This window comes from Heloderma suspectum, chromosome 4 (genome assembly GCF_057233095.1).
Source record: "Heloderma suspectum isolate Gila_16-S chromosome 4, 16-S_ref, whole genome shotgun sequence".
NCBI classification, from domain to species: Eukaryota; Metazoa; Chordata; class Lepidosauria; order Squamata; family Helodermatidae; genus Heloderma; species Heloderma suspectum.
In genome coordinates, this window is record NC_139461.1 from 248499551 (window position 1) to 248518896 (window position 19346).

A 19346-nucleotide genomic window follows, 5' to 3' on the forward strand; every position below is an offset into this window, starting at 1 on the left:
ATGGCAAGGTTTAGAATTCAATGCAAGCCTACAGCGATCTCATGCTGACCTGAGTGCTGGCAAGATGGCATGCCTGAAATACCCTAGGTACATTTTTCTATGTAAACAGCAGTTGTTGATTCAGTATGACCAGCCCCTGAACAAACAATTCCAGGTTTCTCTGATTGTGTAACGAAGGTGTGAGAGTGCAAAGATTTAAGAGTACTGTGGCACTGCTGTGCAACCCACTAAGCTGAGTCTTGATCCTATTATGGACCAGCCATTAATGGCCAATGGACCAGTTTACCTCTGTACGCTATTAGGCCTGTCTGCAGTAACACATTTCTTTGACCATGTTTAGTGCATGTCAGATGCAATCTGAAATGTGCTGTGCTCAGATCTCTTGCACTTTCACCCTTCTGCACTGGTGGAAGCAGTACAGAACAGCTGGAGTAGTATTGGGCCCGAAGGTAAACAGCGTTAAGTTGTATCTAGGCATGAATAAATAACGCTCCAAGTTAAGTTTGTATGTTTCAGTATGGTTTAAGAATATGCCAGAACTGATCTTTATTTCTGAACAGAAAATGCTCAAACCATGCTGAAAGACGTTTTAAAAGATGGGCTGTGCTCCTAGGATCTGTTGTAGTGTCTGAAGATGCCTAGAATACTATGTCAGAATACAGAGAGAATGCATCTATTCTAGAGGAGAGGACAGATGCACAAGAAGCATCTGGAAGCATTCCAGAATACAAAATTCTTCTCTCTAAAAAGTAGTCAATGTTTATGCATCTTAAAAAGCAGTGGATTGTAGTTTGGTCAAAGAGGACAAATAACCTTTGTTTTTAGCATCAAGCAGAATGATCTGCACCTTTATAACAACTTATAGATGGAAGAAATACCAATCACGTTGAAAAGCTTGTCCTTTTTATTACGACATTTCAGTGGCGAAGTCTAGGATCCAGTCATGCCCTTGCCGTTCTGCTGTGTGAGGTGTTTTGTTTTAATTAGCTCTAATGAGTTCTCTTTTTCCAATTCATTGCTTGGTCCCCTCTGCTTGCACCCTATGCTTAAAATAACTACAGCAGAATAGACCAAAGCTGCTGGGTAACTATGTATTTACTAGACATTAGCTTTTGATTTTTTTACCTGGAATTTGATGCCTTTCTGGCAAACTCAGTTTTCACGATGTTGAAATACTTGTACAGTCTGTGCCACAGACAGGACTTGGGGAGACTCCCATTGGTGTGAATCCTGTGCATTTTTGCCATTTCCTGGGCTACTAGCCTAAAAGAAATCACAAAGTCAGAGCTGTTCAGTGGCTATACACACAGCTTTCAATGAAAGCTGTAGCAACCTCTAGAAAAATAAAAAATGCTTGTAATGCTGAATTGTTTTGTAAGTGGAAATTAATAAAAATACATAGTTATAAAAAAGAAAGTGTCTCATTACAGCATTTCCACTTTACTGCCATAACACACTTCCTCTTGGTATCTCCACACTCTTCGTCATCTGTCAAAATTGGGATTTATTCCCATAAGGACACATCAGAATGGGGCTACTTAGATAAGACTGGATGCCCTCAACTGAGGGCATCCAGTCCCTACAAGCGATAAATGCCTGAGATTCATGTCACGGAGGCATTCTCCATAACGCCCAAGCAGAGACACTGTTGAGCAGTTCTTCAATTCTGTATCACAGCCCACCTCCCCATCAGATGCCCTCCAGAACTTTTGAACTTCAACTCCCATCAGCCCCAGTCAGCCTGGACAATGGTCAGGCAGTCTGGGAGCTGTAGCCCCAAACACCTGGCGGGCACTAGGCTGGGAAAGGCTGCTGTACCACCTCTGACCTTTATTGGTCGGGGTGGGGCAGGTTGTCCTTCAGACACACCCCCATTAACATTACAGAGCCAAACTAGAAGTGTATAAATTCCTGTGCAGGTCTACCTTAAAGCAGATTTATTCTCCCTGTTGAGTGTTATTAAAATGACCTGCCTATCTCTCCCATTCCACACACACCTGAATATATCTGGCTGTCGGATATCTTCCGGTCCCAGCGCATTCCCTGGCATAAACTCATAGCAATAGCCATTCTCGAAGGTGCAGTAGAGATTGGGGGCACAGCCGTGGTCTTGAAGCACTTGGAAGTTTCTCAGCTCATTAGCTCGGTCCACGATAAGCTCTGTCTTCCTGCCATAGACCCGCACCAGGACTGCATCCCTCATGTTCTCATCTGTGAAGCAAGCCATGAGCTTGTTGGTAATGCCTTCAGTGAAGAGCTTGATGAGGAACCAAGAGAGAGACAAACATTCGCTCATAGTGTTTTGGTACAAAACATCAAAAAGGGAAAAATCCAAAAGCGCCACCGAGTATGGACTGTAATAATAATGTATTTATTGTGCAGATCTCTAACATGCATGTGGACTATAAAAATGGTTTATTTACTATGCAGATCTCAAAATATGCTCTACCTGTTTCGAGGCTAGATCTCTTCCTCAGGAGCAACTGATTTCTTAGAAGAGCCTGCTTCTGTTGGTACAACCAAGGTTGCTTGGGCAGGGATGGGAAGACGGGATAACAGTGGGTTGTATCCAATGTTAATCTAATTTAAGTCCCATTCATTTCAATGGGTCTTCTCTAAGTAGGATTAACATTAGCCTACTGATTTAACGAGCAGGAGAGGGCATTCCAATTTGAAAGGATTAAATGTCCCCACTTAAGCTTGCCATGCTGCCATGGTATTTAGAGGAAATCTTAAGTATATATAACATAGAGACCACATAAAAACAAAGACAGTAGTGCTGGTCCATGAGGGGAAAAAAATCCCAAATCCACAGTTGGGCAATACCTTTATTAGGACCATCTAAAATTCCACAAAAATGTGTAAGCTTTTCATCCTCAATGATGAGGAGTTCTAGAGAACTTGAAAGCTTGCACATTTTTTGTAGATTTTGCTTGGTCCTAGTAAAGGTATTGTCCAACCCTGGGTGGAGACCACAGTTGCTGTAGCAATTGAAAATGTGGTTGCTGCCCTTCCATTTTGGCAAAACAGCAGCATCTCACTCTTGGATCCAACTACGCTGCGTGCATGAGAGCTACCTCCTTCTCATTCTCCTAAACAACTGTACAGTCTAGGCCAGCCCTCCCCAGCCTGGCGCCTTCCAGATGGACTGGGCTAAAACTCCCATCATCCCCAGCCAGCACGAGCAATGAGGGTGAGGGACGTCATAGTTCAACATGTCTGGAGGGCACCAGCCTGGTCTGGATTTTAGAACTGTAGAGAAGCAGGCACAGCAGAGCCTTTCATGCTGCACATTGGTGCTCTAAGCTGCAGCAGCAAAGGAGAACAAAACTGCATTCCATGTAAACAAGCTGTGTCCACAAGACATCATGCATCTGCAGGCCGTGATGCAAGAGCAACATCGCTTCCCGCACCTTCACTGCCAGTGACCAACAGAATATTCTTGGGTTGCAGCATCAGTGGAGTGGCTGTTTCTCCAGACTGCTTCAGACGCAATGTCTCTGCTAGCTGGAGATGGTCTGTTAGCCCCAGTTCAAGTTTTGTCACTGCCACAAACATGCCAGGTGACCTTAGGCTTACCATCTGCAGTGTGGGTATAATACTGACCATCCCTTGCAGGGTTGTTGTGGGGATCACTGAGATTCTGTATGTAAAATTCTTTGAACATTCTATCGTGCTGTATAAATGCCAAGTATCATTTGTTGTTATTTTCTAGGCACAGGAAGAAGACATGCACACCATGATTTGCAGTGGACAACACAAGTGTTTGTTTGGACATAACTGCATGGAAGGAATCTGTAGCTCTCAGCTTCACACGTGAAGAAATGTAGTATGTGAAGCAGCCAGGTCCTTGCATTACCTGTCTCCAATAACTAGGAATTTTTGCTGGTGCCTCCGATTCTAAAAACAAGTAATACTGATCATCCATGTCCATTTCCCTGGTTCAACAGATCCTCCTGTGTTCCTTGATTACCTTTCCAGAAGTGGGAATAGTTAATCCTAATGCTCTGGATCAATTATATCTATTTAAAGAAGCAAATACGTTTCTACCTAGAATGTACAAATTTCCTATACTGTTTCCTGAGATTGCCATATTTTAGCCAAGTTCAGCAGCGATAACCTCCAGGAAAAGAAATGAAATGCGGTGCAAAAGAGGCTAGTGAAATTACTACCAAGACTGAGTAGCCACAGCAGGAGGGAAATGACCCAAACTGGAAACCACGGCAACAAGTGCCTTGGGACGACCCATTTGCCTTGTTCATTAGTACATATCTTTTGGGGTTGTGCCCTGGAAGCCAACATAGTGCAGTGGTTAGAGTGTTGGACTAAGGACAGGGAGACCAGGGTTCAAACCTGCACTCAGCCATGGAGCTCACCTTGGGCCAGTCATTCTCTCTCATCTTAGCTAACTTCACAGGGTTCTGGCGAGGATAAAACTGGGGCACGGGGAGAGCTATGCTGCCCTGAGCTCTCTGGAAGGAATTCTGAAATGCAAACTGTTCGAAAAAAGCTGATATCTTGCACACTTTCTTATAGGCATGAGAGTCAGCAAAGGAGCAGCTATAAGAAAATGGGAAAAACAGGATGCTGAAGTCAGATGCTTTAGCAGTGCTGTTGTACTGGCTGAAGAAAGGATGGGTTGTATAATATCTCTGTGATTAGCTCTTGTCCTCTGCTGATGACAGCGATAATGCAAGTCTAGTTCTAATATTAGAATGGCATGGATCTATAAAATGAGAAGCTAGGTTCAAAAAGACTTGTAATCCACCGTAGTTTTAGAATGCACCAAGACCTAATGCAGCTTTCCCTAACCTGGTGCCCTCCAGACGTGTTGGACTATAACTCCCATCATCCACAGCCAACATGTGCTGGGGATGGTAGGAGTTGTAGTCCAACATATCTGCAGGGCGCCAGGTTGGATAAGGTTAACTCAATCCATCTGGGCAGCACTTCAAATATCATGGCTGGGAAGGCAACAGAGCCAGTTTTTACAACCATGAGCCTAGTCACACTTTGCTTGCATGAGCCTGGTCACACTTTGCCTAGACTGCGTCATGCTCGTGGGGAATGGATCATCCTAACTCAGCTCACTGTGAATACAATCTGCAAGTGAACATGCTTCTGTTTGGCCTGCATGAGGGAAGTTTGTGCAAAAGGGCAGCTTGTGCTCATGAAGATGATTTCAAACAATCCTTTGGATATAGGCACCATGAAATCAGGGCAAGGATTCATAAGGAACATAAGAAGAGCCATGCTAGATCAGACCACAGGTCCATCTAGTCCAATATTCTGTTCACACAGTGGCCAACCAGATGCCCACGGGAAACCCACAAGCAGGATATGAGTCCAAGAGCACCCTCCCGCCCATGTTCCCCAGCAACTGGTGTACATAGGCTCACTGCCTCTGATAATGGAGGCAGCATATAGCCATCAGGACATACAGCCATTGATAGCCTTTTCCTCCATGAATTTGTCTAACCCCCCTTTAAAGCCATCCAAATTGGTGGCCATCACTATGTCTTGTGGTAGCGAATTCCATACTTTGACTATGTACTGTGTGAAGAAGTACTTCTTTTATCTGTCCTGAATCTCCCACCATTCAGCTTCATGGGATGACCCCAGGTTCTAGTATTATGAGAGAGGGAGAAAAATGTCTCCCTGACCACTTTCTCCACACCATGCATAATTTTGTACACCTCTATTATGTCTCCTGTTACTCACCTTTTCTCCAAGTTAAACAATCCTAGCTGTTTATTACTAAAACAGTCTAATGCAGGAGAGGGCAGACTACAGGCTTTCGGAACCCCTTAGTTGTTTTTCCCAGAACCTCAGAACCACCAGCTAGAGCTTGGTCCAAAGGACAAACACTTAGAATTAAAGAATTCTGAGCCCAGGAATTTGATTTGAATACCAGAACTGAACGGAGCTCTCAGTCCTTTCACACAAAAATCCACTCCTGGTTACCCCTAAGGTTTCTTCATTTCAGCAATATAATTTAGGGCAGAGTGAATCATTTTATTGCTGCTATTGTTAGACAAGTGGGAGTCAGAAATCTTTGCTGATCTACTTCAGATCATCCAGATATCTATTAGGAGATCATGTGTATGTATCTTTGCTGGTTTGTAATAGTGTCAAAGTCAGAAATAAAATGTTAAAGAATAAGTTTTTTAAAAAACGGTTTTGTGTGGACTGTCCCTAGGCTATATTTCTCATCACTCAGCAGCTCACCTGAAGCACAGCTGCTACACGTATCTCCTCCCTCTCTGATCTTGGACAGTGAAAAGACCTGCCATCCTGGGGAAAGCAAGTAAAAAGAGCATGCAGCCAGGCAAGGGTCCACCCCACGGCCAGTACTCAGAGGAGTGCAATGGGATGAAAGTGGATGGGAACAGTCATGATGACCGAATGAGAACTGGTGGAAGAGGGGGTGGAAGAGGGGATATACTAGTCGAGAGCAATGTCAGAGGGAGTGGAAGCAGTGAGCCTATGTACACCAGTTGCTAGGGAACATGGGTGGGAGGGTGCTGTTGCAGTCATGCCCTGCTTGTGTGTTCCTGGTTGACAGCTGGTTGGCCACTGTTGGGAACAGAAAGCTGGACTAGATGGACCCTTGGTCTGATCCAGCATGGCTCTTCTTATCTTCTTAAACAGCCCCAGGGTAATTGTATTTGATGTATTTTTCGTGTAAGCTGCCTTTGGGGTCATTCTGAATTGAAAAGCAGGATGGATGTTGGGGGGGGGGGAATCAATCAATAATACCCAAACCTAGAAGAGCTCTTGACAAGCCCTGCCTAGTTCAGAGAAGCATCTCTGAATTTGGGCAAAGAATTTGGCAATGCACGACAACAAAAATGTAGGGTCCAGAGTCACAAACAAACGGAATGGGTGACACTGGAGTCCCAGATCAATGGAGACATCTCTAATGAGGACGCCTGCATTGCTGCTTTGACCGCTCCTTACAGATGGACAGAGGGTTTTGTTCTGTCCTCTCCACTTGGCTGGCTGCCTCAGCATATGGGATTCTCTTTTTCCTCTTGCTTAAAAAACAAGCAGTTGGACTTCTAAGTCTGCTGTCTCTGTGTGCTTCTCAGATGTGCTCAGAACACCGCCTTTCCCAGGGCAGTATTAGATTCTCAGCCATTTCTCTAGGCCAGAGGTGAGTTGACTTGTGGGATCTACCTTGGGTGTTGTTGTTTTTTACTAGAACCAAGTAACCAACCTCAGCAGGTGCAAAAGAGTGGCTCAGGCAGGTGGCCATACATAAGAATTAGGTGCCTCTGAGCACATGCACAGCCCAAGAATTCATGACTGGTACCAGAACCAACTTCAAAAATCCATTCCTGGTTCTTCCCCATATGCATGCTTTTTTAGTAACCTAGTTTAGGGGGGGAAGCTTTGTTGTTGTTGGGCCAGTGTCAATACCTGGAATCTTTGGGCAGCTGTCAGGGCCCCAGGGCCCCTTAAAAAAATTATTCCAGCCAGCTCCTCAGAGCTAGGTCTAGCCACCATTTTAATTTCCCATGAAATATCCCCAACATAGCAATGGCCCAGGGCATTGTGGGAAATTGAAATATCAGCTAAACCCAGCTGCCTGGCACTGTTCAGAACTCTGCTTAGAACACTGCCTGCCCAGCACTGCCAGGTAAGCTTGCCACAGCCCTCTAATGGAGAAGGACACACTAGAAGACACCTTTCTCAGGGCCTCCTCAAACCTGGAGCCAACCCCAGGGAAAGGTCTGGCACTGAAAACTGCCAGAGCAAGCTACCACATTGCACCAAAATGCCTGTATGAAGGGGGTAATATCAGACTGCTAGTGCCTTTCACACATCCTCATATCATCTGCTTTGCCCTTAGTGACGGTTGCTGACATTCTGAGGACAATACAGGAGCAATAATTATAGTTCACAACGCAGGAGTGGGGTTTAATTTGAGCCAGGCTCACCAAGGTTTAACCTGTTTTCATTGCCTGCCTGGGCTCATGTAGTATCTATCTATCTATCTATCTATCTATAGGTGTCTTTGCCACACTCCAGTATAACCAAGTAGGGAAGAGACCAGCTCTGCTGACCACCTAGAAATTGGGCAGCAATGCCAGCTCACCTCCAAGAAGTACCAAGTGGGGGTGAGGGAGAAGAGGTAGTAGTTAATTGGTGGAAGAATGGCTCAAACAGTTCACTTTCCATACATTTCTGCAGTTGTACAAGCGTTGAGAGAAACTCCCCTATGAGGAAATGTTACAACATCTGGGGTGGGACTGTTTAGCTTATGCAAAAAGCAAGTACAGGGAGACATGACAGAGGCCTAGAAAATGACGCATAGTGTGGAGAAAGTGGATAGGGAGACATTTTTCTCCCTCTTATAATATTAGAACCCGGGATCATCCCATGAAGCTGAATGGTGGGAGATTCAGGACAGATAAAAGGAAGCACTCCTTCACATGTTAGTCTCTACCACAATATGTAGTGATGGCCACTATTTGGATGGCTTTAAAAGGGGATTAGACCAATTCCTGGAGGAGAAAACTATCAATGGATACCAGTCATGATGGCTATATGCTACGTCCAGTATCAGAGGCAGTAGCATCTGTATACCAGTTGCTGGGGAACATGACCGGCATGGCTCTTCTTATGTTCGTATGCATTTCTATGATACCCAAATGCTGATGACCTGAACTCTGGCCTTGTTTTTAACTGTTCTTTGCTATAAAGCTTATTGAGGGGTTTTCCCCCTGCAGGCCTTAATAGGATTATTGTCATTTTTCCCCCATTGCATTCTATTCCATTCCATTCCATTCCATTCCATGATTTATTTATTTATTGCAATTTATCTACCAATCCTCAATTGCCCTGTGCAAATATTATTATTTTGTTGTATAACCCTTCCATCCTAAAGGAAAATGTTTAGCCTTTCAGAGGCCCTTCTGATGATATCAGTCTCTCAGTTAATATTGCCTACAGTTTCCCTTTCTACCTTCTGACCTATTATGTTTGTGATAGTCCACTACTAAATGCTTGGCTACTTATAAAACAGTCCTATAGGAGAAATTATCTAAGTCAGACTTCCCCAACCTGGTGCCATCCAGATGTGCTGGACTATAACTCCCAGGATCCATCAGCCAGAGGGCACTAGACTGGGGAAGGCAGATCTAGGTAACTGTATGGTCACAAATTGCACCATACCTACTACCATCTCAAATCCAGTCACTTCTGCTGAATCTTTAAAATCCGAGTTTTCCATTTTCAAAAAGAAGGAGAAAAGAAAGAAAAAGAGAAAACGCATGTTCTCAGCACTCATCCTTATGCAGAAAATATGTGATCAATTTCTGCAACGTTTTCAGAAACCAAAACAAGGCACCTTATACAACTCCCACTAGACACAGTACTTCATGCTTAATCACTACCCTTAACGCAAGTTTCTCTCTTGTGGTTTCCATACGCCATCTTTGCCCGCTGCAACTGCTCCCATGCCCTAGAGTAACTCAGTGTGCAACTAAGCCTCAGCATGTGCAAGTGAAACGGCCACATATTCCTTCTCTGTTTACCCCTGCCTTCCCTTCCTCTATTGGTTCCCCAGTGTCAGATTTTTAGATTGTAAGGCCCTCAGGGCAGGGTCCTATCCTCTTGAAGTCTGTAAAGCACCATGCACAGTGATGGCACTATATAAGTAATGTAACAACAACATCTGCTTGGCCTCCAACCAGTAAACACCCCTACACACAGCATCAGGATTCAACCTGGAAGAATCAGCCACCTCCCCCAACCTGGTTTATTGGACTACAATTCCCATCATCCCCAACCAGCATGGCCAATGCTCAGGAATCCTGGGAGTTGTAATCCAAAGCATCTGGAGGGCAACAGGTTGGGGGAGGCTGCCCTAAAGGTATCAGAGCCTAGGGATGTATGAGAATTTTGTTTTTGCTCGCAAAACGACGTGCCACATTCACACCTTCAAACGTGGCCATGAACACGTTTGTTGAAAGTGGTCGTAAATTGCTGAATACGCGCTTGCATTTGATTTCCACTGCTTTCCTACATTTACTCAAAATTTTCTAAATTGACGTGAATTCAGTAATTTGTGCAGATTTTCCCCAGAGATTGCATCAGTCCCAATATCAGAACTTTACAGTGCAATCCTATGACTACCCATAAGAAAGCCCCATAGAGTTCAGTGGGACTTATATGTGGGTAAATGTGTATAGGATTATAGCCTCATTTGCACTGGGATTCAGCAGCTATGGTTGCTAACCCCGTATGGGCTTAAATAGATCCATGAAGGAGAGAATCTTGACTGGTCCACAATCACAGCTGCAATGATCCCAAAGTCCAGTCTCTTTCCTTGCCCGGTCTGATATGAATCAAGACCCCTGAATGCTACAGGAGGCAGGAGACAATGGGCCAATTCACATGACACAACAGCCCATCTTGGGTAATTTAACCCCTGATGAGCCATGGCACATGCCAGACCCCATTTTGAATATGCTACCCCCGATCAGTGGGTTGCCATGTCATCCGAACCCTGCCATCAGGGTTAAACAATCCTTGCATAATTCTTGGCTTGTTAAATAGGTTGTTTAATCCTTGCATAACCCTTGATGGCCAAGTTCGCATGACATAACAACTTCCGATTGGGGGTTGTAAATTCAAATTGTGCCCGGCGTGTGCCACGGCTCACCATGGCTTAAATAACACACGGTGAGCCCCAGCATGTCATGTGAACCAGATCATTATTCCTGAAGGCTGGATCTTCCAGAGCCTTATTTTTTCTGACCACTACTGATGGACACACAGGGCCAGCCTCAGACATTGCTGCTGCCTGAGGCAAAGGACAAGAAGGTGCCCTCTCCCCAGCCCACCTGGACTTTAACTTACTTTAATACTAGCGATGGGATAGCATTCTCCACCCCATATGAGGCAGCAAGCTAGTGTAGGGGCCCCAGGACAGGTTGTGTGGCATACACAGCTCTGTCCTCCAACGAAGGAGACTGTAGGAGGAACAGCTGCCACATGAGGTGGTTGCCTCATCCTGCCCAATGGTAGGGCTGGTTCTGGATGGACATCTTCAGGTCACCCAGCTGTAGGTGGGATATTAAAGGAGGCCAAAGGTGGTGCTTCCCTTACTCTCTTAGCTACTAATGCCATACAGCTACTGGGTCTTGTCCACACCAGTCAGGTGATTCTGGAAAGACTCTGAATGCCATAAATGTGTGGGTACCGCATTACTAATTGCAAGTTAAGGCCCATGGAATTTTATGCGGGTAGAGTGAAGGGTTTATCGGGGGCTCTTTTCCCTATTCCTATATCCCCACTTCCTTTGTTTTAACCACTTTCCCCACCCCCACTCCCCAGTTCCCATTCCTTCACCTCCACAATTTCTCCATCTTGGCAAATATAGGGGAGGACTTTATTTATGGGGGGATGTGTGTGTGTGTGGGGGGTGTTAATGAAACCCACAAAATCCACACTCTAATTTTAGCCAAATTACCCCCACCCCCCAGTAGCCTTCTAAAACAGTAGTTAAGCTGACAGTCACAAAAGGCCCCTCCTGTAATTTGAGCACTGCTGATTAGTCAGGCATGTAGCATATGGACAGAACCTCTGCCCCAAAGAGCTTACAGCCTAGTCTTTCATATCTAGTCTTTCTTTCCCAGCTCTCTGCAGATGACCTTTACCATTCATTTCTGCACCGCTCCCTCCGTTTGATTATACTTGACAATTTATAAATTTGTAATGATCCTTCTGCCACTGACTCCCCATGCTTGCTGGGAGTCTGTTTGCTGAGGGCAACCAGCCAAATTAGGCATACAAACAAACATAAGCAATTCAACTCTTGTCCTTTCAAACCACAGTATCATTTCCATATAGGCTTCAGGGTCTCCTACAGGTGGTGCTGGCTCCCTTCTCCTTTTTGAAGGGCACATGGGGAAGGAAACATATGTTCAATGTGCTCTTTGACCACTATGGGATTCATAACCCCCTTTTTAAAATGGTGTCATTTGTATTTTGATTAATTTTCTTTTTATTGTTATACAAAAATCAAAGGTATCTGTCTTGGCCATAAGGAAAACCATATTAGTGGAAATACCTTTATTGTTAGCTGCCTTAAGCAATATTCTGTTGGAAAGGTGAAATATAAATGTTCTTAATAAATAATATGCAACCAGTTTTAATCTGCTGTAATCTTAGGGCTGGATGTTAGAGCAGTGATTTAGTACTCGTTCCACTCAGATGCTTGAAAGTTGTGATATTGCGGAAGCTCACAATGACTTAGTCCAGGATATGAATTTGTTCAGCTCCTAATCCTCACTTCACGTATGGAGTGAGCATCCCCCCTCCCCCAAGTTCATTGGCTCGTATCTGGGCATGTGTCTCCCTCCTTCCATGGCACTTCGAACGCGGCCAAAATAGCAGCCTAGAACCTTGGGAAATGGAGGAATGGAGGCTTCTCAGACAGACCTGCAGCTAGATCCTTCAATTACCGCAACAACATGGCAGGGTGATGGAGAAGGGACAATGGAGGTAGGGTTCATGGACTCATGAAAGGGGGAGGGAGCTCATGGAAGGGGGCGCTCCGTCAGACCCTGTCTGTTAACATTCCTGGAATTGGGTTCAGAAACCCGCCCCCTCATCTTTTCAATTTTGGGGGTTGGGGGAGAGAATACCTCCATTTGCTGAGGCCTATTCTGAATCGAGTTTGCCCATCACTACTTGACAAGACAGCAAGGACAGTTCCAGAGTACAATGTCACTGCTGCCATATGCATGGGCAGAAACAGCTCAGCAGAGGATGTCATTTCAAAGGCAGCATCCTCCAAACACCCTTAGGGTGCTTCCAAACAGAGGGCCCCTAGCACTATCAATCAGAAGGCAGTGTGCAGCTATTCTGTCTTTCCTTTCTTGACGGATTTTCTGTGACAAGAAAAAATACGAATGAAGTGGCTGGGAAAACATGGGACAGTTACGAGCAGAAGACAAGGCTATCTAGACCCCCTGTAAAATTCCTTGTCTAAGGCAGTGCGATGACACAGTAAAAACCTCATCTGGAAGCACCCTTACTCTACACGAGGGAATACCGAATAGCATCTACCTTTCTTCACAGCATGGATTCAAAGCAAAAAGGAATAGCAATTCTTCATGCCTTACTGAAGCAGGAGACACAGACACATTAACTTCAGCATCAAAGTACTTCACTTCAGTAATACGGGAATAAACTACTGTTGTTTGAAATGGCAGGTGTAAAAACAACATGAAGTATGTAAGGGCCAGTGGAAACTGGTGGCTCCAACATCAGTAGGGCAGTGAGTCTGCTCTGGATTTCAGTCAGAACTCTAAAGGAGCTATTCAAGGTAGCTTCTTTAGAATTCTGACTGAAACCTGGAGCAGATCCACCACCCCACTGGCACTGGAGCCACCAGCCTCCACTGGTAAGGACCATGCCTTTAAGCCAAGGCTGGGGAACTTGTGGCTGTCCAGATGCTGATGAACTACAACTCCCATCATCCCTGACTTTGGTCATGCTGCCTAGGGCTGATGGAAGTTGGGAGTCCAACATCGTTGTGTGGTCCCTAGATTCCCCACCTTGCTTTAAGAGATTGAGATGTTAAAATCAGATGATCAATGCCACTATAAAACTACACCAGTTAATCTGGAGAAGGTTCCAAGGAGAAGAAGTTTCAAGTAAACTGAGCATGCCTTCCTCATCTTAACTAGAGCAGGTTGTTGAGCATCCCGGTTTCATTCAGGGAGCCAACATGCAGAATTGCTGAAGTCTCTATCTACGCTCATGTGAAGCAAGTTGACCTCATTGATGTTGTGCAAGCATGTGCTATTAAATCTTTTGATCCAGGGACTGTGTGTGTTGTATTGAACAAAAGGGGTCTTTCAACCCATGGGCCATAACTGAGCACTGCCATAGTATAAATAGGAATAGAAAAATAAACATATTTTCCATATTTGTACTGACCGTACAATGGAAAAGGCAACTACACAGAACCAGTGCATGGCTCCATATGTGACGTTTTACAGCAAGCTCCTTTCCCGTTTCATGGTGATACAGGCTGATGTGAGCTACAAGCGGATTCTTCCTAGAACTGTATCCCCCTACTGACTAACTCTTTTGGGGATCTCAAAGTTGTCAAAAGCCATGGCTGCATGACAGCTTCCTGCATAATCCTGGTTTGATGTTTGGGTGCATTTGGAAGTCCAGGTAGCAGCATCTGGAAAAAAACAGCAGGGTATAGCACAGAGTTTAATGTAGCAGCATCACTCCTTGCTGAGTGTGTGTGGATAGCTCTGGCCATAGACAGCTTGTTATTCCCCATGACTGCCCTGCAGACAAGCTGGGCAGATTGGCATAGATTGTGCACAGATCATGTGTGCCTTGCAGGGATCACGCATCCCAGACTGGAAAACTGAATGCATCCCAGACCTGAGGAGCCATAGAGCCATGCTCTAAGATTGTTGGGGAAAGAGGCATCTTCATTCCATTTCTGTTTTGCAATGTGAAAACTGAGTCACAGAGAACAGAAATTACATGGCCTGACTATAGGCAGGCAGGGACTGCTCCAAACATTGGATTACACTGCCTTGTGCATGAAGTCCCCTACTAATTGATCTTAAACAAGAAAAGAACATAATGAGCCATATACAATATGTAATCTATTCATCTGTGAATCAATTGTTTATAACCACTAAAAGACCTGTTTGGGGGCGGGGAGCAGAAGAGCATGCATCTTGCGTTTAGAAACTATGAGGGATAGAATGGGTGTGCTGGACACCACATATTTAGGATTTCACCCTTGTAATAATCCAACCTTCCCCATCATAGTGCCCTCCAGGTGTTTTGAATGACAACTCCCATCAGCCCCAGCCATCACGACCAATGGTCAGTGATAGTGGGAGTTGTCATCCAAAACATCTGGAGGGCACCAGAGAAAACTGTGATGTGGATTCATCACCTTGTACTGTACTCCAAACTACAGTCACAGATTCAAATTCCTGCTTGACCCGTAGCCATGCGCAGAAAGGGTGGGAAAGATCCACCCTTTAACCATCCTAATACAACAAGGGGTTCGATCCATTTTTAGCCATTCTTAGAGTAGACCTATTGAAATCAATGGCGCAAGTGATTTCAATGGGTCTGTTCTAAGTATGACTAAAAATGGATCCAACCCAAGATGAGTAAGGGTGCTATGGAGGGGGGGGGGGTTACTCACTGCTCAATGATCTTGTGCAAGCTGTGCCCATAGACAAGGCTAATATTAATAACGGGTTGGGTCCATCTCAATGGCGAAAGAAGTACACCCATCCTAGCATCAAAACCCCAGCCTAGACTTGTTGAATGCTCTAAAAAGGCTGGGAGGTGAATTCCACCATTCCCACCTCCCCACGCCCCTCGCGGTGCCTCCTCCTCCTTCACTGCCCTGCGCAACCAGCCCAAGATCCTCAGCCCGGCGAGCGAGGGGAGGGCGTTTGGGGAGGTTCCGCTGTTTGTGCCGCCGCCTGCCACCAGCCAACTCCGTGCTGCTCTTCTGCGTTCCGTACCTTGGTTTTAACTCGCTCGGTCTCCCATTGTGGTCTCAGCTTTCGGATCAGCTGCAGAGCCCCCGGCAGGACGTTCGTCTCATCCACCGCAATGCTGACACGCTGGATGGCGGGGTAGCAGCTCGTGGGGACGCGCGGACTCTCCTCCTCGTCGTCCTCCTCCATGCCCCGCAGGCAGCCCGGCCACCACGCGGCTCTCTTCAGGTGCGGGGCGGCAGAGTTCGGGAAACGGAAGGAAGGGCTGCGCAGCCTTGGGGGCCGGCGGCAACTCCGCCCCCTCAGCGGCTGGAGGAGGGCGGGTCGGGAGCCCATGTGGAGGGGCTGGGAAGGGGCTGGCAGGGGAGGGGCCAGCCCCGAGCGGAATCCATGAGTCACTCCGCCGTCCCCGCCTCGCCACGCCCCGCGCAGACGGATCTTATTGGAACACCCAGCGCTGGCCGGATTGTGATGTCAGAGGGAGGACGCGTTCGCCAAGGCCGGCCTCGCCGAAGCAGCAGCAGCGCTACGGCGGCGGCGCCAAGGATGCTGCTGCCGCCATCTAGCCAGGTAAGGTGTACTTAGGTACCGCTCCAGGCATTGTTGGCAGCAGCAGCAGCTAGCTGGCAGCCCAGGTTGGAGCGTCAAGGTAAACGCAAGGCACGCCAGCTCTGCTCACGAAGAGGGAGCCGCCTCCTGGGTAAGAAGACCCCAGGGTGTTTTGAGGGGAGGCCTGCTCCGCGTATTGATAGGCAAGGGGGAGCAGTGTCAACCGTGAAACAGGCGTTTGTGTCTCCCAGCATTCGAAGCATGTATACTCGGAAGTAAGCCCTGCTGACCTCAGTGGGATTGACTTTCACGGGAACATAGTTCGGATCAGGCAGCCCATCAGGTGTGTGACAGGCAAGAATTCAACAGGTGCAGCTTAAGGACATCAGGAGAGCCATGCTGGATCGGACCAAGGGTCCATCTAGTCCAGCGTTCTGTTCACACGGTAGCCAACCAGCTGCCTGTGGGAAACCCACAAGTAGCATGTGAGTGCAACAGCACCCTCTTGCGCGGGTTCCTCAGTAACTGGTAAACAGAGGCATACAGAGCTTGTCCCAGCATGGTGGTGCTGCGATGAGAAAAGCTGAACCAGTCTAATTTCTACCTATCACGCAACGGTTAAAGGTGAAATGTCTCTGTCCAGGGGCAGGGTGGGAGAGAAGGTGTCAGTCATGTCTGAGATAAGTGTGGTGAATTGGCTAGTGTGTCAGACTAGGCCTGGTGAGACCCAGGTTCAAATCCCTGCTCAGCCTTGAAGCTCATTGGATGATCTATCTCTCAGCCTAGCCTACCTCACAGGGTTGTTGTGAGGGTAAAACTGTCTGAAAAGCTCCCATAAACCCCAGCCAGCATAGCCAATGGTAAGAGATTATGGGCTGTACTCCAAGCAAGTCCAACAGTTGACTAGGCACAAGCCGTGGAAGTATTGCTTTCAACCTGCAAGAAAAGGTACCTTTTTTACAACACAATCCTTAGAGGTGTTTATTCAGAAGTAAGCCCCACTGTGTTCCATGGGATTTACTCCCTGGTAAGTGTGTTTAGAATTGCAAGCATAGTCTAACTTTGCACACTTCTAGTTTAGCAATTTGGCATGAAAGCAGTGATGAAACCAAAAATGTGGGAAGCTGCCGTGTGGTGCACCCCTAAGAACAAAAGAATGGCCTTTCTGGATCACACCCAGGTCTGCCTAGTCCTGTGTTCTTCCCCCAGTAGCGACTCGATGCTTACAAGCAAGATATGGTCCCAAAGGCCTTCCCCTGTATGCTTCTTCTGGATGTGGGGGTAGCATGTCTCAAACCCATTCATGGACATATCCACTATGAATTTGCCCTAGCCTTTAAAAATCATTTAAACTTGGGGCCATTGAAGGATGCCATCATGCTGTCCATGACATTACATGGTTTTACATAGTGGTTGGATAACAATCTTGCTTGCCGTGCAAGTAAATCCAGGATTTCTTTTCCTTGAACAAACAATGGATTGTGTTGGACTGCAGCCTGGAGTCACAGATTCAAAACCCAGCTTGGCTCAACCACAAAGGTTGCTGCGTGGTTGTGGTATCCATCCTCTCTAGGCTTAGTTCCTTCATTTTTCTAATGGAAATAATTGACGTCACAGCTTTGGGTATGGTTGTTGTTCAGTCGTGTCCGACTCTTCGTGACCCCATGGACCATAGCACGCCAGGCCTTCCTGTCCCGTGCTCTCTCCCGGAGCGTGCTCAAGTTCATATTCATTGCATTGGTGATGCTATCTAGCCATCTCATCCTCTGCCATCCCCTTCTCCTTTTGCCTTCAGTCTTTCCCAGCATCAGGGTCTTTTCCAGAGAGTTTTCTCTTCGCATTAGGTGGCCAAAATATTTGAGCTTCAGCTTCAGTATCTGTCCTTCCAATGAGCACTCAGGGTTGATTTCCTTTAGGATTGACTGATTGGACCTCCTTGCAGTCCAGGGGACTTGTAAGAGTCTTCTCCAGCACCACAGTTCGAATTGGGTATGGTAAGGACAGTTATATGAATAATAGGGTGTTCTGTAAAGATTCAGTTGTGGTGTGGTACCTTAGAGCTGGGGTCTCTAACATGGTGTTAATGCGCACCAATGTGGCTGCAGACACCTCTCTTGGCACCCGCCAGGCTCCCCGCCCGTTCTGATTTTTATTTCTTATGTGTGTGTTTTTAATTTTTAACTGGAGGCTGGCATGCTTCAAAGTGAAGTCCTGTCCTTGAGCACCATCTTTATTTGGGTTCAAAAGAGTGAGTTTTGCATTTTTGAGCTCAGACCCCATCTCTGCCTTGTACTTAAGTTCTTGGGCAACTTACTTTTCTTTTAGTCTCACCAGTTTACCTTCTGGGAAATGAGTGTTTTGTGACTGGCCACAACCACCATGGAAGCCATTTTATGAAGTGGCAAACTTTGCCCCCATTGCAGCTATTTTGTGAGAATGCCCATGGCACACTCTCAATGTTCCAAATGTGCCCACCAACCCAAAACATTTGGAGACCCCTGCCTTAGAGTGCTGGCTGGTTGTGGATGTAATCAACCAACATTCAGCTCAGTGATTAGCATGGGAGTTTTATGTATTTATTTATTTTAGTACATTTCTATACTGTCTATTAGCCAGGTTCACTGTTTCTTAGCGTGACCAGGTTGTTCATGTATGAAACCCTGAAAAGAGTGGGAAAGAAACTGATATTATCTTTGTACTTAAGGTTAAGTGTAATATCCTTAAGTGTAAGTGGCTTGTTTGCACAGGTTTCTGTAATGGGCAAGGTGCGCTGATTACCTCAAGAGAAAAATTGTGGTTTTGTATAATGTTACATGATGTTCAGGCCTTAACACTGTGATAGTTAGTGGTAATATCAGTGGCTCAAGCATTTCACAGCCCTGCAGAATTGGTTGTGATTGCAGGTGTTCAGAATTTCACTGATATATCCTTTTTACATCATTGCAACATAGTGATGGCTCAGTGCAAAGGTTACTTCTCTAACAACCGGGCTCTGATGGTCAGTAGACAATCTGATCCAGGATTGGGAGTGCAGCCTGTTCTGGATGGGGTATTCCCTCTGAAGGATCAAGTCCGCAGCTTGTGAGTGCTTGCAGATCCAACATTGCTTCTGGATGTCCAGGGCCCCGTCTACATGGCACCGCTTTCACCCTTCACTCCATCGCAACTGCACAGCATTTCAGCCTCGAATTAGCTTCTGCTGGGATACACTCGCGATTTACTGTGGGCTTCCCTAACAGATGCTGCCGTGCCCTTTTTTTTTTTGCCATTATACTTTAATGT

At 46.1% G+C, this 19346-nt stretch overlaps 1 protein-coding gene across 1 annotated transcript in view; it reads right to left on the reverse strand.

Annotated features, from left to right (window-relative positions):
* Positions 1-15936, reverse strand: part of ETNK2 (ethanolamine kinase 2) — a 30544-nt gene extending 14608 nt beyond the window's left edge. The window contains exons 1-3 of the mRNA XM_084853227.1: positions 15540-15936; positions 1998-2257; positions 1126-1263 (exon numbers count right to left, since the gene is read on the reverse strand). Of these exons, the coding sequence (XP_084709353.1) occupies positions 1126-1263; positions 1998-2257; positions 15540-15851 (710 nt within the window). The 5' untranslated portion in view covers positions 15852-15936. The remainder of the gene's footprint in view (positions 1-1125; positions 1264-1997; positions 2258-15539) is intronic.
* Between the last annotated feature and the right edge of the window lie 3410 nt (positions 15937-19346).